This window comes from Podarcis tiliguerta (genome assembly GCF_965153285.1).
Source record: "Podarcis tiliguerta genome assembly, chromosome: 8".
Classification (NCBI taxonomy): Eukaryota; Metazoa; Chordata; class Lepidosauria; order Squamata; family Lacertidae; genus Podarcis; species Podarcis tiliguerta.
Window position 1 is genome coordinate 18,301,851 of NC_139541.1, and position 21,811 is coordinate 18,323,661.

At 46.0% G+C, this 21,811-nt stretch overlaps 1 protein-coding gene across 4 annotated transcripts in view; it reads right to left on the reverse strand.

Moving 5' to 3' along the window:
* Positions 1-21,811, reverse strand: part of DVL1 (dishevelled segment polarity protein 1) — a 99,628-nt gene that overhangs the window by 47,372 nt on the left and 30,445 nt on the right. For all 4 annotated transcript variants that reach the window (XM_083453939.1, XM_083453937.1, XM_083453938.1 and 1 more), the window contains exons 2-4: positions 15,333-15,402; positions 6,639-6,760; positions 3,733-3,845 (exon numbers count right to left, since the gene is read on the reverse strand). In XM_083453939.1, coding sequence (XP_083310065.1) covers positions 3,733-3,845; positions 6,639-6,760; positions 15,333-15,402 — 305 coding nt within the window. The remainder of the gene's footprint in view (positions 1-3,732; positions 3,846-6,638; positions 6,761-15,332; positions 15,403-21,811) is intronic.

Here is a 21,811-nt window from a genome sequence, read left to right on the forward strand (position 1 = left end):
AGGCTTTCCTCGGCCGCCTGACCTTCATCACCTCACACTTCAGCATCAGAGAACGGAAAAGGCCGCCAGGGCTCTCAGAGAAAAGGGCCTTCCGATCCGTGACAATTAAGGTAAGGCATTTCTCTCCTGGGGCCGAACCGCAGCCTCTGTCGCTTTTATCGGAAGAAGCAGAGGCAGCCCGAGGGGGTCGAGGAAATGCTTCTGAGTGCGAATCCTGCAGGACCTCGGAGAGGCCAGGGCAGAGAGAAATCAAGGAAGGCGTTTCTGTTCTGAACTGACAATCCGAGTTAATTAAGACGCCAAACACAGCCCCGGCCATTTGGCAAGTGACGCCTAATTAGGAAGGACAGCCTAATGCTCCAGCTTTATAGAGGAATGAAGGCGAAGGTGTCCACAAGTCAGAGGGGAGCTGCTAGCAGCGTGCTGGGCCAGGTGGAACTCGGATCTGATGCGGCAAGCACTTTGATAAGTCATGTCGGGCAGCTCTATCAGCCACGGTATCCCAATGGAACCTCCATACAGGAAGTATACCTGTGAATAACAGGTGCTGCCCAAGACTCAAAAGTACAGAAGAGCCCTGGCTGGGTCAGAACAGAGGCCTACTGTTCCAGCAGCCCAACCAGGTGCCCCTGGAAAGCCCACAAGTTGGAAGAAAGGCCAATGTCCCTCTCCCACCAATGCTCGCCGGCAAAACTGGTTTCTCAAGAAACATCCTGGAGTTGGAACATAGCCATTGAGAGACTTTTCCGCCATGATCTTGCTTGGAGGTCCCCAAAATGGAGCGAGCGAGTGAGTGAGTCTGTGTTTAGTATCAGGGCATTGATGTACTCAATGGGAAGCGAGTGGCACTGTGGGTTAATCCACAGAGCCTAGGGCTTGCCGATCAGAAGGTCGGCGGTTCGAATCCCCGCGACAGGGTGAGCTCCCATTGCTCGGTCCCTGCTCCTGCCAACCTAGAGGTTCGAAAGAATGTCAAAGTGCAAGTAGATAAATAGATACCGCTCCGGCGGGAAGGTAAACGGCCTTTCCGTGCACTGCTCTGGTTCACCAGAAGTGGCTTAGTCATGCTGGCCACATGACCCGGAAGCTGTACGCCGGCTCCCTCGGCCAATAAAGCAAGATGAGCGCCGCAACCCCAGGGTCGGTCACAATTGGACCTAATGGTCAGGGGTCCTTTACCTTTTATTGATGTAATAATAGAGCATTACTCTACTTTCCCAGTCCCATAAGAGGGCTGGGACTGTCCCCTGCCTGAAACCCTGGAGAGCTGCTGCCAGTCAGTGTAGGCAATACTGAGATAAACGAACCGATGGCCTGACTCAGTAGAAGGCAGCTCCCTAGGTTCCCACGGAACGGGCAATTCTGCCAGCATCCAAACAATTACATCAGCACTTGACACTTGGAAGGGGTGGAAACAACGAACAACACACCACACAGCAGAGACTCTAAAACATTCTGAGCACGGACGGACGGGGAGAACCCCTCCTCTTAATTACCTCCCTGAGTCCCTCTTTTCTTGCTCATCCTTAGCAAACGGAAGTGGTGGTAGTGGTAAAAGAAAAATAAATCTTTGTCCTAGCAAGGAAGGGGTCCCAAGAACAGACCTCCCATGCTCCTAATTAAGCCCCCCCCCCCTTTAATGGGACCTGGTCAATTTTTCCTACCAGTAACCATCCATGTTGTTTCAAGAGGAGGCGGGACATACACACACTTCAGTCTCTCTCTGGGACAAAAGGCGCCTCTCGTTTGCAGTGTTAAAAAAGCAGACAGGGCTACAGACAGAATATCTACTAATTAAATTGAAAAGGGAAAATGCACAGGGTGGGAGACAGAGACACAACGACATACACTTCCCACAATCGCTTCGCCCTCCATCTGCCTGCCCACCCCAGCTTCGTGTAATTATTTCTCTGTTGTCCAACCTCCCACCTGCTCCGTTTTGAAAACCGCTTTGCAAAAGGCCAACTTCCCTCCAAGCCGGGGGGAGGACAAAATAAATCTTTTGTTAGTGGTCGTTGGGAACCTTGCTTTGCAGGTGAAACAGCGGAAGGTCAACGCAAATGTGTGTATTTCAGAGGACGGCACACACAGACAACAGGGAAGGGGGTTGAGAACGCAACGGACCACAGCCACAGAAATCCTTTCGCTAACTCCACTGATCAAATTGTAGAATTGTACAGCTGGACGAGACTCCGAGGGTCATCCAGTCCCAACCCCCTTCAAGGCAGGAATCGCAGCTGAAGAATCCCTGGCAGATGGCCGTCCAATCTCTGCTTAAAAACCTCCAAGGAAGGAGAGCCCACCACCTTCCGAGGGAGACCGTTCCACTGCTGAATAGCTCTTACTGGCCTGACAGAGCGACAGGCAGAATATCTGCTAATTAAACTGAAAAGGGAATAAAAGGTGCACGGGCAGAGTGCACTTAATGCACTGTGGTGGGAATTAGACACAGGGCATGCTTCCCACAATCACTGCTCTCTGCCCCGGAATACCGGTGTGGCGTAGTGGTTAGAGTGCCGGACGAGGACCAGGGTTCGAATCCTCACTGAGCCATGAAAGGAGGTGCAACCTTGGGCCAGTCACTGCCTCTCGGCCTAACCCACCACACAGGGTCGTTGTGGAGATAAAATGAGGAGGGGGCAGAACTGTGCATGCCACACCCTGAGCTCCCTGGGGAAGAGGTGGGGAATAAACGTAGGAAAGAAAGTAAAGCAAAATGGAAGCTTCAAAATGGAAGCTCCAAAATGGAAGCTATGTGCCCCACCTTTCGGGCACATAGTTGCATCTGCAGACCAATGGAATTGTTGTGGGCACCACATAATAATAATAATTGTAGCAATAATAATAATGATAATAATAATAATAATAATAATAATGATAAATTTTATTTATACCTCACCCTCCCCAGCCATGACCGGGCTCAGGGCAGCTAACAACCAATAATAAAAACTAGTTGATTAAAATACAACTTAAAAAACAAGATTAAAATACATATACACTGCAACTCTCCCCCCCCCCATAGCACAACTGAACTTGCAATATATCATTCTATTATTATTATTAATAATAATAATTTATAAGCCATCCTTTCTCCCAAAGGTGCCCAAGGTGGCAAACACATAAAACAATACTGTTAAAAATGAAATAAAGCCGTATTTGAAACATTTGAGAACAACAACACACTCTCCCAGCTAATAATTTCAAGACCGCTAAGATCAATGGGTTGTATCCAGCGGAGTCTGACTCCAAATAGGCCTGTTTAAATTAATAGGCCCAAGTTAGTTATGTCTATTAACTTCAAGGGTCTACTCTGAGTAGGGCTAGCACTGGACACAGCCCCAGTATTTACCAACCATTCACTCAATTGTCAAATTCCTGAGTGAACTAGAATGTTTCTTCATTCCTCCCAAAGGTTAATAATGAGGGAGACAGGCGCACCTCACCGGGTTGACTGGGCATTCCACGAAACAGAAAACTGCCATCAAGAAGGCCGTGTCCTGGGTCAGCACCAACCAGGGAGCACCGGCAGTGATGTGCTATCAGCTGACCCGTCCTTGGGAGTGCAAATAAGCAGCCCACGGAATGCTTTGTGATGCTTGCCGGTGTGATGCAATTCATTTGTGTTTTGCAAAATCCCCAAGCCAATATTTGAGGTCGGTCTCTGCAAAAGAAGCTGGCAACAACGACCGAGGGGACCCTCAAAAAGAACAAAGCAAGGAAGCGCCAACTTACCGTCTTCGTGGCCCTCTCGGTTCCTCCGCCGGTGTCGGTCCCTCCTGTGGCTGATGACGGACTCTGTCCCCGTCTCGTTGTCCAGTCCATCTCGGCTGCTTGCGGCGTTTGGGCTGTAGGAATGAAGAGAGCACAAGACGTGACCAGCATTCGAAACAAGCCCATATACCGTTTTGCCAAAACCCCAGCGGGGTTCATTTTGCGTGTCTGTTGCAACTGGATCCAAAACGGTTTCAAAAGCATTCAGTCGGGGGATACGGTACAGTCCTCCCCGTACAGTGCCATCTCAGGTGTGGATAGAGAACGGCAGCTGTTGCTTATAGGCGGGCAACCATATTTTAATACATATCCTGCGAGGCATGCAGAATGCTGCAGCTCCCCCGGTCCTAAAATGACTTTCTAACCCCTACAGATATGGCCCCTGTTTGTCCATCTCATGCAAAAAGACCAGAGTTGTTCTCTTGGTGCCAACCCTGCAATCAATCTGTCTCAGCAGAGCCATCTAGCGACCAGAAGTTGTTTTCAGGCTGGACTGGGCAGCTAGCCCTGTAGACTTGGTACATACGGGGGTAAGGCGAGTGGTTTGCAGTAGGTCAGTTTTCACAATGGTAACAAATGCATTTCTTTTTTTTTCTTTTTGCAGAGGGCGGATCTAAAATTCAGTTTGTTTGGTGTAGTCAGTTTGGTGCAACGGTTAAGAATCGTAGACGGGAACCTGGGAGGACCAGAGTTCAAATCCCCGCCTCACTCAGTCATGAAACTCACTGGGTGACCTCGGGCTGGCAGCTCTTATCTCTCAGACTAACCTCACAAGGCTGCTGTGAGGACAAAATGGAGAAGAGGGGAGAAGCCATGTATGCCACTTTGAGCTTCCTGGATAGAAATGTAGAATAGAATAGAATAGAATAGAATAGAATAGAATAGAATAGGCAAACTCCGGCCCTCCAGATGTTTGGGACTACAATTCCCATAATCCTTGACCACTGGTCCTGTTAGCTAGGGATGATGGGAATTGTAGTCCCAGACATCTGGAGGGCCAGAGTTAGCCTATGCCTGGAATAGAATATTGGTTTGCAGGCAGAAGGTCCAAAACATGAGTTCATTGGTGCCTCCAATGTAAAATATGAGCCTGCAGAGCTGCTACCCGTCAAGAGCAGTCAATACTGCACTGGAGGGAGAAATCAGCCTGGGGGGAAGCTCAGTGACAGAGTAGTTCAAACTGTAGTGCACGAGACTCTTCATCTCAAGGTCATGGGTTCGAGACCCATGGTGGGCAAAAAGTTTCCTGCGCTGCAGGGGGTTGGACTAGATGACCCTCATGGTTCCTTCCAACTCTACAACACTACGATTCTATTATCTGCTTTGCATGAGGAAGGGCTGGGAATGCCCTCTATCTCAAACCCAGGAGAGCTGCTGCCAGACAATACTGAGCTAGCTGGATGATTATTATTATTATTATTAAATAAAATGTACTGATTCTGTATAAAGCAGCTTCCAGGTTCCGGTATCTGAAGGGAAGAACTGTAGCATCCAGAACGGCCCAGCTTCCATTCCCAACAGCATCTCCAAAGGAGAGCTGGGAACAGCTGAGAGAGGTGCTACCGTTCAGTGTAGACACCAGTGAGCTACTGAGTGACCTGACTCGGCGTCCAGCGGCTCCCTGTGTTCCCAGGAAAACAGAGACGTGTGAGAGGGAGACAAAGAACGAGTCAGACCAGCTGATCACATGACGGCAGCTGCCCAGGCGCTTGGGACACGGGAGAGCCACAAGGGGGCAGCAAGAGAACGAGAGGATAGAAGTAAGGCCTGGCAGCAGCAGCAGCAGCAGGAACACAAGCCCTCCATTTCCCCACCCCTCACCAGGCCGGCAGAAAGCAGGCACAGAAGTGGCTGTGACACTTTCCTGGAGAAGAAAAAGCAAAAGCTGGAGAGATGGCCCAAGAAGGGACAAAATCTCTGCACTTTTGACTTTCCAGTTCTGCAAGGCTGAACTTTCTTTTTTTTGTTTTCTAAGGGGTGACACTCAGGTGAATTTTCTAGTCAGCTAATGCAATACAAGAACACCCCAAAACCAAGCATCTGTTCTTACTCTGCCCGTAAGGAAGAACAGAGGAACCTGAGGCCCTACACAGGTTGCTGGACTTAGCAGGGATGGGGAGGGACAAATTTAGTGTGCAAAGCAGCAGGGAATGAATAATCCAAACCCAAGTAATGATCACCTGCCAGTCAGGAGGGCTCACACAGATAAGGAACTCAGGCAGAAATGAAGAAGGGAAGGCTTCTAAAGGAATGGGATATTCTTATGTCTATACCGGGGTTAGGGAATGCCTCCACCTGACATCACAACGGTGTCAGCTGATTTATCAGCTGATTACTGGGAATTGAGTAGCTCTGTGGGTGGTGCTTTGCAAGCACTGACCAAATGACTGTCAGCTGGCCCTCAGGGTGTGTGCGCAGGGCTGTTGCGGGACCTGTGACCTGGCCCAGGCATCTCTTTACCTGCTCCACACATCATACATGATGTCAGATGATGTCATCACCATATATAATCTCAGGTGGTGGTGTCATCATATGTACCGTCAGATGATGTCATCATCATAGATAATGTCAGATGATGTTGTCACCCTATATGATGTCAGATATAGGCAGGTTTCCGTGGCCTGGCCAAAATGGCTTTGTGGGCTAAACGGGGAAGCCACAGTCTGCAAGTTCCCCACAATTGATTTATATTCTTTTTCAAGGAGCCTTTTTGTGCTTAAAAGAGCAAAGGGAATCTCCAATTTTATTTTGGAAAATAAGTACACCTCTCAGCCATAGCAGAAGCTTGGCAGAACCTAGATCACTCTGCGGCAAAGGAAAAAGCATTAATAAATACATTCATATACATATATTTTAAAGAGCCGTACTGAAAGGAAGGGGGGCGGGAGTCTCCGATGCCTCCTGTTCTCTCGATGGGAGGAGGAAGATCTGTGTGGCTCTCGGTGCATTGGGAACCGGCGTCTGAATGGGAGCTCTCGGCCAGGACCAGCTGGAAGAGTCAAGAGAGGAGACGGAGTCAGAAGAATGGGGCACAGTTTGCATTTAAACCACCAAAAGTGCAACGTGTGTCTCAGTTCTTCAATTGCACTTATAGCGCTAGTACATCTTCCCGTTAGTCAGTCCCCACCTTTCAATGCATTATAATGGATTTTTCATTGCATCCCACACTTTCCAATGCATTCCCCAACAACAAAAAGTCGGCGGGTGGCGCTGTGGGTTAAACCACAGAGCCTAGGACTTGCCGATCAGAAGGTCGGCGGTTCGAATCCCCGCGACGGGGTGGGATCCCGTTACTCGGTCCCTGCTCCTGCCAACCTAGCAGCACAAAAGCACGTCAAAGTGCAAGTAGATAAACAGGTACCGCTCCGGCAGGAAGGTAAACAGCGTTTCCGTGTGCTGCTCTGGTTCGCCATGCTGGCCACATGACCCGGAAGCTGTACGCTGGCTCCCTCGGCCAATAAAGCGAGATGAGCGCCGCAACCCCAGAGTCGGTCACAACTGGACCTAATGGTCAGGGGTCCCTTTACCTAGATTTCTTGCATTAGGACAACAGAGCACTTCAAAACACTTTGAACGTGCAAACCTAACGTTCTAGTATGTGCCTGAACACACCCACACCCGCAATATACTGCCATTCGGAAGGTACCCCAATGCCCACCTCCGCTGGCCACCAAGTTGCAACAGGGGAGAGGGCTGAGCGTCTGTCGACTGGCACATTTCCCCAATTTTAATTAGTTCATTCAGCAACCAGCTACATTCCCAAAGTGAAATCATAGATGACGTTGGGGGAAAGCTAACTGCATAAAGCCAAGGGGCAGGAATGGATGGGGATAAGAATATATCACACAAAAAAGACAGCCACAAAAAGCATGAATTATGGAGACTTTCGTTCCCTCTAGAATAGCCTAAAATGGCAATATGTTTCTCATCAGAGACAAGCCCATCTCCCAAAATGAGAGCCATCAGGGAAACAGGGAAAGAATAAGATTATGCCGGCCCTTGGTGAAATTGGCAATCCTGTATCTGACGCAGAGGGGAACCGTTAATGGGGAAAAGGTAAGTCAGGGAGGCAGGTTGATGAGACGGATGAACAGAAAACAGGAAAGGCTGTCCCTCCCCAAGGTGCTCTTTCGCTGATGAGGATAGCTGTACCATCTTTTAAAAAGAGAAAATCAAGGGAAGGATCATGAAAGAGTCACACAAGTGACTTTCCTCCCTGTTGGGCTCAACTCAGAAACTAAAAAGAAATTTTTTTCTAAGACATCACATTCTGTTGCTTTGGGGAGAAAGACAGGCACTTTTTCCTGCTGACGTTGCCTGCCTTCGTAAGAGCAGAAAAAGGCGGAGGAGGAAGGAAGAAAAGCGTTGAGGGAGCTTAAAGCAAGGTTAACCCCACATGGCACTCCCCTAATGTGGTTGGACCACAACTTCCATCGGCCCCAGCCAACAGAGCCAAATTTGCGTTTTCATAAACAATGTGCAAACTGAGACACCGCCATTCTTCAAGATTTGCACTTCTTCCGGAGAATACTGAAAACACATCTCTTCACCCCAGCTTTTGAGGTGTATATTTTGAGGACCCACCCTGTTTTCGTGATCATAAGCTATTTTGAAATGTTTTTAATATTGTGCTTTCATGTTGCAAGCTGCCCTGGAAGCTTAGGTGAATTAATAAATAATAGGTAATTGGGTAAATAGGTAATTAATAAATAACAACAACCACAACAATAGCGTTGCAATGGTGGGGGGGGGGGGAGCATACAAAAATGCACAATGAGGAGAAATTGCTTTGCAAAAGTGTGCATTAGGAAAGATTGCAACCAAAAATGTATTAGGATAATAAATGAGGACTTTTTAAAAAAGCAAATTGCTAAAGGAGAACTTTAAGATTGAATTTAAGATTGGAAAAAGAAGAAACAGAAAGAAGTGAAATTGATCAATCCTTCCATCCTCACAGTAAGCCTGCAACTTCTGCACATTTAATTTGTGCACATTCAGTTCTGTATGAGTGGATTTTTTTTTAAGGGGCGGAAAGGACACGTGGGTCCAGGAAAAATGACTTTGGCAATTCCACCCACCATTGAACCCAATAGGTTTTGATTATACAGTCGTACCTTGGTTGCCAAATGCCTTGGAACTCGTACGTTTTGGCTCCTGAACGATCAAAAACCGGAAGTGAGTGTTCCGGTTTCCAAACGATTTTTGGAAGCTGAATGTCCAGCATGGCTTCTGCGGCTTCCAATTGGCTTCAGGACACTCCTGCAGCCAATCAGAAGCCGCGTCTTGGTTTTTGAACAGTTCCAGATGTCAAACGGACTCCTGGAACGCATCCTGCTCGAGAATCAAGGCACGACTGTACTCAATTTGGGTTTCAGGCATGATCCCAGGAACGTAAGGCCCATGTAAATTGTGGGCTGAACGTACTCTTATTTCAAAAGGCAGGGCTGGGGCAAGACTCCTGCCTCAAATCCTGGACAGCATCTGCTGGTCAGTGTAGACAAGACTGAGCTTTCTATGTTTTTACACACATAGAGAATTCACCTCACCTTTTTTCATTGTATGCCTGGGTTGTACCCAACACTAATCCTAGTCTGAGTAGACATACTAACCATGACTAACCTAAGACCGATAATTTCAATTGGTTTATTCTAAGTGGGACATTAGGCAGCATTCACAACATATATTTAAAGAACTATGACGCTGGTTTAAACAACCATGTCTTCGCCCCCTCCCCAGAATTCCGGGAGCTGTAGTTTCTTAAGGGTGCTGAGAGTTGTTAGGTGACCCCCCCATACAGAACTACAATTCCCAGAGTGGCTTAACAATCAATCCCTCTTCACAGGGAACTCTGGGAATTGTAGTTCCATGTGGGGAATAGTGGGGTCACCTAACAACTCTCAGCACACTTAACAGGCTGCAAGTTCCAGAATTCTTCAGGAAAAGCCATGGCTGTTTAAAGTGGTAATCATATACTTTAAATGTATGCTGTGAATGTGAGCTTAGTTGGATAAAACCCTGTATGTGGCTTGCTTCGGGCTGGGTGCTTAACATGATTGACAGCCCACGACAAGCCACAGTTTGATGTAATGTGTGTTTTGGACGTCCTTCCTGAATGAAGACTTTCACCCACCTCTTACAATGAAATACAATTTCCACAATGTGTTCACCCAGCCACTGATGCTCAAGTGATGGATTAACCAAGCAAATTTAGTGGGCCCCTCCCTGTGGCGACTCTCAATCCGATACAATGTTGAATGGATTTTTAAAAAATTATTTCCATTAAAATCACAACCGCATGGGGCAGTGGGCCTGTTAAGCATCCATATGCACAAAAGGAGACGAAGTATATATCGTTGGGTTTTTTAAATGCCTCTGATAATGGGCATCAGAATGCCGGAGCCGGAGAAAAACGAAGCATGACATCACCGCAAACCAATCGGGAGCCATGTCAATCCCAAGGAAGCCAATCGGGGAAGAGATGCGCCGTTAATGCGATGCCTCCCTTAGAAATAAGGCAGAATGGCCTACAATGGTCAACCCACTGTGCGCAACCTGCCATCATCAGCCAGCGACTCGAATGCTCTCAGAATCAGCACGCAGCGAGCCAGCTTAATTCTTTTTTACAAGGAAAAAGAGCCGGCCCCAGCAGGGTGGCTGGGCCTGGATTGTCCGAGGAAAGAAAATGGGGCTGCCTTTTCAGGAGCTATCAAGAGGTAACAGAGGTCGTGAACAGCACACACACACAGAGCCCTCGATGATGGAAGGGCGTGGTAGTCCTGATCCTGCTAGGCAACTTCCAAAGTTAAGGAGGACGCAGAAGCGTGTTTAATGAAGTGATCATGGTAGAAAAACAATGAAAGATGAACTGTAAAGCTTGTGATCTCAGAATTTTATTGGTGAGCATCATGAATAAGGACTGGTGGAGATACAACACTGGCTGGAGGCGCTCCTACTCATGGTTAGGAGACAAGGAGTTCTCTGCAGCTCCATTGCCCATTCTGCTCATGAATGTCCATTTTGTTTTATTCTCCCCCCCCCCCCCGGCCCGCTAATAATAACATCTGCTCTGGCATTTTTCACAAACCCTGGTTCGCTCTGAACCGCAGCGTGCAGTTGCAGTTAGAAGTGGGTTTGGAACTAGCCACTTGGCCTCACACACCAGTGCAGACAGCATGCTAAGCAGAACCAGTCCCTGTGTTGGCCTTCTCCACCCCTCCCTTCCCATCACTTCTTTCCTTAAGCCTGAGGGCCAAGGACTATCTTGCTTGATTTCATTTTATCTGAAAGCTGTTCTGGGAGCTTTTTTCACCTGAGCAGCAGGGTATATAAATACAGTGGTACCTTGGTTAGTGGAGTCTGTAACCTGAAGCGTATGTAACCTGAGGTACCACTGTACTGCAATACTTTGCCCTGTCAGTCCCAGTGGGCACCAGCTTCCATAGGGCACAGGCAGTTATAACTTAAGTGTTCCTAGTGTCACAAATTCTCTTTTCAGATCTAGGGGTGGGTTTCATAGATTTGAGCGCTGTCATAGGAATAGCGGGCCCAGGGAATGTGAGTTCTGGCATTCCGAAAGAAATCAGTCCAATGTCCGCAGCGAACCAAGAGGGAAGCTATGGGAAGTTGGAGGAGCGTTCCTCTTCAGCCCAGAGGACTGTAACCTGAAGCGTATGTAACCCGAGGTACCGCTGTAGTGCCAAAAATGAAAGTTAAGGTGCAAGTTTTTATGCGGGAGAGGAAGAGGCTAGGAACACACACTTGCGTCTCCTAACCAAGCAAAGTTCGATCTACACCAGTCTTTGTAGGAGAAATCAATCTGTGCCAAACTAAGCTCTACTCAAAGTAGACCTGTTGGAATTAATGGACACGAGTTATTTATTTAAATATTTATAATATGCACTTTCATAAATATATCCACCCAGGGGTTTAAAACATAAGTAAAATAAGCAGAAAACATCCCTACAATCAACAAAACACCATTAAATGCTGAATGGTTGAAAAGACTGCAAAGAGCCTACCTAAACACCATGCCTGGATGATTCTCTGCCAATGATCCACTGGCAGGGAGTTCCACAGGGCAGGGCCTGCTCCACTAAAATCTCAGTTCCTAGTAAAGACCAAATCACTGAAAGCAGGCCTTCGTGGAATGTAAGAAACCAGACCGTCCTTAAGGCGTGTTGATGGGCCTCCTCTGAGTAGGACTAGCAATGGATACAACTCTGAGATATTTTATTGCTGACAGCAGTCCTCTGCAGGGATATTATAATGATTTTTTAAAAAATAAATAAAACATATTTGTAATTGACAGAGCAGCTTTAAAAAGAAGCTGATGAAGTGAAGTGATCGAAATAAACTTACGCAATACCAAAAAAGTCAGCATACGGGTGAATTGTTAAAAAGGGTAATTTAAAATTTAACTACAGAAGCTAGCACTCTCTTCTAGAAGTCAACTTGGCGCTGCAAAGTTATGTCATCTTGATTTCTGACCCCAAGCCACTGCTTTGGACAGATGAGAAAAGCAGTTCCCCTGGAATTAGGCGAATGTTTTAATCTTTTCATTTCATTCATTGGCTCCATCTTTCCTCCCTGACGCTGCTCTGGGGCCAATTATGTTTTGGGTCTTCTTACAGAAAATAGTCACATGGGCAACCCTAGAGCTTCTCCAGAAATTCCTCTTTCTTGTGGATTCGTGATTATTTGAGCACACAATGGTGCACAACCCTACTTTCGATGCTGTTTGAGCCTGCAAATGTTTCAGGGAGAACACATTCCTCAGCCAGCGAATGTCCTGTAATTCTCACTGCTGAAATCCTGTAACTTTTCATTCCACAAATCTATTATTATTATTATTATTATTATTATTATTATTATTAGCCCCACTATGGATGAAGGATGACACTCGGCCTCTGGCAAACCGCTTGGTCCTTCAAAACACGAAGGGAGGAGAATAAACCAAGGGCAAGGAGTCCAAATTGCAAAATGGCTTAGAAGACGCCACCTACAGCTCCTATACAAGGCACAAACTCCAGCGACAACCTGATCTTCAGTTGCAGATGCTTCTCACCGTGAGTCATGAAGGCAGGCTAACTCCTTCAAGCACAGGAGGCGTTGTGGCTTTGCCTGTGGCGCTGAGCAGAAGAAAAAGGAGAAGTTCTCTACGATGCCAGCAGGAACTTTCACAGAACGCAAGGCTTACCAATGGCTACTAGCCATACTGGCGATGTTCTGCCTTCACTGTCAGGGGCAAGATGCCTCTGTATAACAGCTGCAGGGAATCACAAGTGGCGAGATTTGCTGTTGCGCTCAGGTCTTGTTTGTGGGATCTCGGCTGGGGCATCTGGTTGGCCAATGTGAGAACAGAATGCTGGACTACATGGGTCACTGGCCTGATCCAGCAGAGCTCCTTTTAGCTTCTTATGACTAACAGTGAGGGAGGGCTGTTGCCTTCATGCTATGCCTGGAGAGGAATTTGTTTGGCCACAGTGTGAGAACAGGATCCTGGACTAGCTGGGCCTCTGGCCTGGAATAAGGCAACTTCCTTTGTTCAAAGCAGAACAGCGATGAGGAATCCATGACTCTCACAGAAGTTGGTGGACTACAACTCCCATCACCCCTGACCATTAGCCATGTTGGTTGGGGCTGATGGGAAGCTGGGCATCATCTGGAGGACCACAAGGTTGCCCACCGCTGAAGCAAGGAGTGCCAGAGACAACAAAGCCCTTGTGTGCAATTGCCATAAACCACACATCAGTGTTCAAAACTCACATTTTGTGCATTTTGCACCTGGGCTATCAGCTACTTGCAATCAAGTGAAGATGCCCGGGCACCAGGATGGTGCCCGATGTCTTCTCCACCTGGAGGTGCATGCCTGGGGATCCTTGGATCTTGACTTTTTTCACAAACTAGCAACACATCCTGTAGAATTCTATCTGTTGCATTTTATCTGCACAATCAGAATTACTATCAGGAACCAAGAAGCTATATTGAAAAATGGCAACTAGGGATTCTGTGTTGGTGACTGCAACCCTGGTTTAAGGAGCCGTTCGGAGCCTGGCTTATATAATCTGAGTTTCTAAAACTAACTCTACTCAAGAGTAAACCCACTGAAATGTATGGACTATAATTAGCCATGTTCACTAGCTACTCTCTGAGTAGAACTAGCTAGGGATACAACTCAAGACCTAGGACAGGTCTGAAGAAATGTTTGGTAAAAGGATCCTAGAAAAATGATTATATCCACACCAAGCTTTAAAAGCACTCATAAATCCACTCCCGTTTGACTTAAAGGCACGTTAGCGCTGTGAGTCACCCTCAAGAGTCGTAAAGCCATGCCAAATCGCGGCAAACCGCTCATAAACCTCCCAATACAAAATAAATGGAAAAGGACACACACACAGAGAGCCAAGAGCTTAGCGCCTGCAGAATCTGCCGGCAAGCATGGGAATTTTTGCAGAGTGGAATAATAATAATAATAATAATAATAATAATAATAATAATAATAGTGTGATTGCAGGCTTTTAAGCCGAGCAAGGGCATTAGAGCAAAGCACCTGTCAGATAAAAAGAAAAAAACACCATCACTTGATTTCTCAATATGTGGCCCCATGCAGCTTGAGCACACAGCCTGTGCAGAAAAACAAAGGCATACGAGGGAATGTGGAAGGTGTACCTGAGATATTTTACCTGTAATGGCTATGCGGCAGCCACTGTTAAGAGGCGAGCACACAGGTGGGAACCAGGCCCACGCCAAACAGGCAGAGTGCAGAAGCCAGGTCTTAAGATAGTACTGGGATGCTGCAATCATAACTTACAACCTGGACATCAGAATTAGAAGCGAGGTAGGAATTGGATCCATCTCGCACTGAAAGGTAAAGGTAAAGGACCCCTGACAGTTAAGTCCAGTCACGAATGACTCTGGGATTGTGGCGCTCATCTTGCTTTACTGGCCGAGGGAGCCGGCATTTGTCCACAGACAGTTTTTCTGGGTAATGAGGCCAGCATGACTAAGACGCTTCTGGCAAAACCAGAGCACCACACGGAAACGCCGTTTACCTTCCCGCCGGAGTGGTACCTATTTATCTACTTGCACTTTGACGTGCTTTCGAACTGATAGGTTGGAAGGAGCTGGGACCGAGCAACAGGAGCTCACCCCGTCGCAGAGATTTGAACCACCCACCGTCCTAGGCTCTGTGGTTTAGACCACAGTGCCACCCACATCCAAACAGCTCGACTTAAAGGCCGTTAATTATCTGAATTCGCATTTTCCAAAGCAATGCAAGCACACATCAGCAAAACAATTGCGCACCCACAGTGGTATTCTCAGACTAGGTATGGGGCGGAAATAGTTTGGATTGGCTATCAGTTAACATCTGATGGGATTTTAATGAGAAACTGCCTAATTTTGGGAATTGTTTTGAACTGTTCTAACATTGTGTAAACGTTGAGTTTTCCAAGAGAAGGGATGGACTGTAAAACCACTCTTACGTTATTAGATCTAGCAATGGCTCCTGCAGGGCCCCAAAACATTTCTACCAATCGTAGAACTGAAAGGGCTCTACATACCCAAGACACAACGCGTCCATTGAAGCAGGGCAGCTTTGCATTGTCGTCTGAGATCTCCTCTTTCACAACCCTGGATGGATGAAGATGAGAGAAACAAGAAAACATCAGGGGTTCATATCGGAGAACGGCATTTTAATGTGCAGTGCTTTGAAAAGAAGGAAAGCATCTATCTATATCTATCTATCTATCTATCATCTATATCATCTATCTATCTATCTATCTATCATCTATCATCTATCTATCTATTTCATAAAATTTTTATACTGCTTGCTTGTATTTTTTAAAAACCCACAGAGTGGTTTACAACTAGAAGAAAACAATGAAACCATCAATAAAAAAACAGCTAAAAACGACAACTTAAAACATTCACAAAATAATAATTAAAATCAATAAGCTGAAAGCCAGATTAAACGCACATCAACATTCTACATATCTCGACAGGCTCGCCTACACAAAAATGTTTTTAGCAGGCACTGAAAAGAGCACAGTAAAGAGGACAGTGTCTGATGTCAATGTGGAGGTGCAGCCACACTAAAGAATCAATTTCTTACAACCGTGGAACAAATATGATGCAGGACTAGTAACAGTCAGGTCTGTAGATCTTGCAGCAGTTGAGTGGGCGTATATGTAGCAAGGTGATCTTGCAGGCAAACTGGTCTCAAACTGTTTTAAAGATGCTGGTCATCAGCCCTAAGGGGTTAACCCCTCCCAGAATGCAATTAGCCAGCAAAGATACTAATAACCCAGCAAAGATACTAAAACAGCAACACACACACACACAAAAGACCAGCAGTATCAAAAGAAGTAAAAATAAAAATGACTGTATTGACAGTCTTCTTGGAAGGCTGGCCTGGAAAGGGTTAAAGAGGTCTTCCCAGGTGGGTGGGAAAGCATTGCTTACGTTATTTAACAAAAGATATGCCCTGCTTGAGTGTAACAAAAACCCCAAGTGGTTTACAAAAAACTATTGACGTTATCAGTAAAAAAACTGTTTAAAATGAGTAATCAAAAACATTTTAACAACAACCAGCAATTAACCAGCCCCATTTGTTGATGATGTTGTGGTTGGAAAATTCCTTCACTGGGGAGGGGGCTTCATCTATATCAGGGGTCAGCAAACTTTTTCAGCAGGGGGCCGGTCCACTGTCCCTCAGACCTTGTAGGGGGCCAGACTATATTTTGAAGGGGGTAGGAGAACAGCTTCCTATGCCCCACAAATAACCCAGAGATACATTTTAAACAAAAGCACACATTCTACTCATGTAAAAACACCAGGCAGGCCCCACAAATAACCCAGAGATGCATTTTAAATGAAAGGACACATTCTACTCATGTAAAAACATGCTGATTCACGGGCTGGATTTAGAAGGCGATTGGGCCGGATCCGGCCCCCGGGCCCTAGTTTGCCTATCCATGATCTATGTCACCTCCAAGGTCCTTCCCACTCAAACTATTCACCAAGTACTGTAGCTGATATCTCTCTCTCTCTCTCTCTCTCTCTCTCTCTCTCTCTCTCTCTCTCTCTCTCTTTTTAAGGAACTTGGAGCTGCCAGAGTTTGAACCTAAGACCTTTTGCAAGCAAAGGAAATTCCCTCTTGAGCAACACAGTCCCCCCCCCCCCACCGAGATTGAGCAGTGAGCTTTCTCTAGGCATAGAGGGAACTGGTTATGTTTAACCTGGAGAAGACAAGACTCAGAGGGGTCATTCAAGTGATCCAACTTTCTTTCTTTTTTACCGCATGTCATCCAATTTTCTTAATACTTTGTACACTCGTTGAATGAGCAAAACTAAGTTTAAATCTAAAATTTTAATTTTTCTTCTCATACAGTTTTTGAGTTATGAAGGATTGGAATTTCAAAAAATTTGGACTTCGGAAGGTGATCGACTCTCCACTGGTTGTTGTAGTTGTTGTTTTTAACAGAGATCGGGTGGCCGCTTGTCAGTGATCCTTTAGTTGTGATTCCTGCATTGCAGGGGGTGAGACTAGATGTCCCTTGGGGGTCCCTCTTCCAGCTCTACGATTCTAGGGCGGATAATTTGATCCCCTGGTTGAGTTTAATTAGTTAATGAACTTGCTTCTGGCTGCACACCTGCAATATTTCAACCCATATTAGTGTCTCTCTAGCCCACAAATTGAGAATTCATCTCCGGAGGGGGAAATGAGCTGCTTCTCCCCTCACAAAACAAACACAATTTTGTTTCCTCCTTGCTTCGCTTCAGATCTTTCCATTTTGGTCCCAAGGGGGGACACCACCAACTGGAAACCTCATCAATCTGGTGTTGTGTGGTTTGGCGTTTTTGGCGTTGTTTGCTTCCTTTAAAAACACCACTCCCTCCGTTTGTTTAATGATGCCCTCCGTGGTTCTCCTGCCATGCGAGGGTGGGGGGGGGCACAAAGGAAGGAGCAAGTCTTCAAAGCATCATCAAAAAGGTACCCTTAAAAACCCACATGCGTTTGCAAAAGGCGGAAATCAGACAGAGGACTGTGTTTCTCTCCCGCTTGCAGATAAGACATCTGAAATCTATTTGCAGAGAACCTAAGTGTAACAAGGCTTTATCAGTATTGGATCCAGACCGTAGGGCAGGTCAGTCATGATTCATAATAATAATAATACAGTGGTGCCTCGCAAGACAAAATTAATTTGTTCTGCGAGTTTTTTCGCCTTGTGAATTTTTTCGTCTTGCGAAGCACGGTTTCCCATAGGAAATGCATTGACGGTTTTAAGAAAAAGGCGCAAGACGTTTTCGTCTTGCGAAGCAAGCCCATAGGGAAATTCGTCTCGCGAAGCAACTCAAAAAACAAAAAACTCTTTCGTCTTGCGAGTTTTTCGTCTTGCAAGGCATTCGTCTTGCGAGGCACCACTGTAATAATAAATTTTATTTATACCCCATCCTCCCTGGCCAGAGCCGGGTTTAGGGCAGCTAACACCAATAAAATCATAGTAAAAACATAATGGGGGGAAAAGAGAGAGGGGGGGAACCAATTTAAAATACTGGTTAAAATGCAATTTAAAATGCAGCTTCACTTTAAAGTAGCTGATAAATCAAGACTGTAAGGGGAGGGAAACGTAAGGGTCAGACTAAGTCCAAACCAAAGGCCAGGCGGAACAGCTCTGTCTTGCAGGCTCTGCTGAAAGATGTCAAGTCCCGCAGGGCCCTAGTCTCTTGTGACAGAGCGTTCCACCAAGTCGGGGCCAGTACTGAAAAGGCCCTGGCCCTAGTTGAGACCAATCTAACCACCTTGCGACCTGGGCACAAGATGTGGGACACAATATTCAGATGGAGGAATGGGGAAAAACTATGGAAGAATGAGATAAAATTTGCAGCATGTGTGGCGATTAAAGAAAATTATATGAAAATGATGTACAGATGGTATCTAACTCCTGTCAAATTAGCAAAATGTACAAAAATAAAGAAAGCAAGTGTTGGAAATGTAAAACAATAGAAGGGACTTTTTTCATATGTGGTGGGACTGTAAAATTGTTAAGAAATATTGGGAAATGATATATAATGAAATGAAGATGATGTTTAAAATAACCTTTGTTTAAAAAACCAGAAGCTTTCCTACTAAGTATTACAGGAGTGAATTTACCAAGATCACAAAAGAATTTGTTTATGTATGCAACTACAGCCATCTGAACATTATTAACACAACGTTGGAAAGAAGAAAGTTGGAAAGAAGATTGGCAACGTTGGAAAGAAGATTGGCAAGTTAAATGAATGGAATATGCTGAAATGGCACAATTGACAATGAAATTAAAAGGAAGAGACGACAATGAATTAAAGGAAGAATGGAAGGACTTTATTCCATATATACAGAAGCAATGTACACAGGTTAATACATGAGCAGGGTTTTAAGATTACTTGTAATTTTATTATGACAATGTACAATAAGTAATTCAAATGGTTAAAATTTTACAATGGACATGTTGTACGTTGATATACAATGGAACCAAGGAAGGGAATAGGGGGAAGTCCATTTGTATTGTTTTGATTTTTTATTGTTGCTTGTTTTATTTTTGTTATTGTTGGAAAATTAATAAAAAATACACTGTAGGGCAGGGATGGGGAACCTCTGCCTCTGGGACAGCGGCGTAGCAACCCCCACCAGTGCTTGAGGCAGAGCTTTATTTAAAAGACTGAAGTTGAGGGTCCCCCCCCCCATACCGCCCTGTGATCCCACCTGGTGTCCTGATTTGCAGGGTTGATGCACGCTGCCTAATAACACTGGGTGGATCCTAAACAGCTAAATTATAGAATTGGCTCCCACAAGAGGCAGCGGTGGCCACCAACATGGCTGGCTTTACAAGAGGATGAGGCAAATTCGTGGAGGAGATGGCTATCAATGGCTGCTAGCTATGACGGAAGCAATGATTCTCCAACATCAGCTTCGTTGGAATGGTCATGTTGTGCGGATGCCCGATTATCGTCTTCCAAAGCAACTACAGTAATATATCCAAGAACTTATGCCTTATCTAGCGTCCATTCCAGCGAATGTCCGCGACAAACCAAGAAGTACAGGAATGGGTTACTTCTGGGTTTGCCACTCACGCATGCACAGAAGCACTAAATTGTGCTTCGCACATGCGCAGATGCGCAAACTGCTCTGTGTGCAGACGCGGTGCTTTGCCCTGTGTCCTTTTCGGCTAGTGGCCGGGGCTCTGGAATGGATCCTGGACGCAAAACGAGGTACAGTGGTACCTCAGGTTAAGTACTTAATTCGTTCCGGAGGTCCGTTCTTAACCTGAAACTGTTCTTAACCTGAAGCACCACTTTAGCTAATGGGGCCTCCTGCTGACGCTGTGCTGACGCCGCACGATTTCTGTTCTCATCCTGAAGCAAAGTTTTTAACCCGAGGTATTTCTGAGTTAGCGGAGTCTGTAACCTGAAGCGTATGTAACCTAAGGTACCACTGTACAACTGTACTCTTTTCCAAACTTAAAAATGGAAAGCGTAATGCTGATGGTCAACAAAAGAGGTTTAAAGACTCTCTCAACGCAAATCTAAAAAAAGTAGTATAAACACTGACAATTGGGAAACACTGGCCTGTGAGCGCTCCAATTGGAGAGCAGCCTTTACCAAAGGTGTCATGGACTTTGAAGATGCTCAAACTCAGGATGAAAGGGAGGAACGTGCTAAGAGGAAGGCACGTTTGGCAAACCCTCACCTTGATCAACTCCTGCCCAGAAACCTATGTCCCCACTGTAGAAGGACGTGTGGATCCAGAATTGGCCTCCACAGTCACTTGCGGACTCACAGTTAAGAAACTCTTACTCTGCTACGAGCAATCGTCAAAGAAGAAAAAGATGACGGATATGCTCCGCTTCCCTGGACAGAGAGGCATTACGATTCTGAATACTAGCTGCATGGAACCATAGAAGGGGAGAATGTTGTTCTGCTTAGGTCGTGCAGGTCATGTTTCGGTCCTGAGCTGGGATCTTCCAGAGCCACTACCGGCCAGAGCAGACAATACTGGGCTCACACTGCAAGGTCGTGTCGGTTGTTTATTTGCCCCACCAGCGCACAAGCAGAATATATATTAGGTGAATTAACAAAACCACATTAGAAGTTGGACAGCGCCTCTGATTCACACATGCTTCGGGTGGTTAGTTATTAAAACACTGAGTTCGATAGCTCCGCTCTCAATGCTCCACATTTTTTTTTATTGCATCACACATTCCTGGCAGCAATTTAATCAGCAGAACGAGTTAAAGAGAGTTTGCTCCCCCTCTGTTTTTATTTTTTCGAAGCCTTTTAAGAGTCGCCTTGGGGGAAAACAAATCAGGTTAAGATGGGGTGGGGTGGGGAAGAGAGATTGAGCAGCGAATTAGTACAGCATCATCGTCATCTCTTTCAACAGTACTTATCTCCTTTCTTACAGGTTGGCCATGGCAAGTAGCAAATTTGGACAGGCTAATTGCCACTCGCCTGTGGAGAGTGAGGGTTTCTGCCAGGCAACCAAGCAAACAAGAGAGTCAGTTTTCAGCAGTTAGGCGCTGAACCTGATTTGACTACACTCCTCTTTATCCAGAGCAGGCATCGACAAGACGCTCATCACACTGAACGTGACATGTAGCCCTCTGGCAAGTGTGATGTGACGTCAACTTTCCATCCAACTTTGAATCCGCAGAGGTAGGCAGAGGTTGTCCAGGCAATGGCGCAGTGACCCCCCCCCCCAACACACACACCAAATACCCAACTCCAAAGCTTGATGGCCGCGTGGGCAAGAAGTCTATGTATGTGGGGGGGGGGGTGTATGTGTGCATCCACATCCATACACACAATCTCCTGACTGCTGGTTTTGTTTGATGCTACTGTAGATTCGGCAGCATGTCACCGATAGTGTGTTAGTGGTGGATTTGTCCCGGACTGTCCACATGTAATTCCATTCTATTAGTTGTTCTGCAATGCCTCCCCAATGTTAGCAGATTATTGACATCAATATTGCCACTCTGGTGTTATAGTACAATGAAAGCGG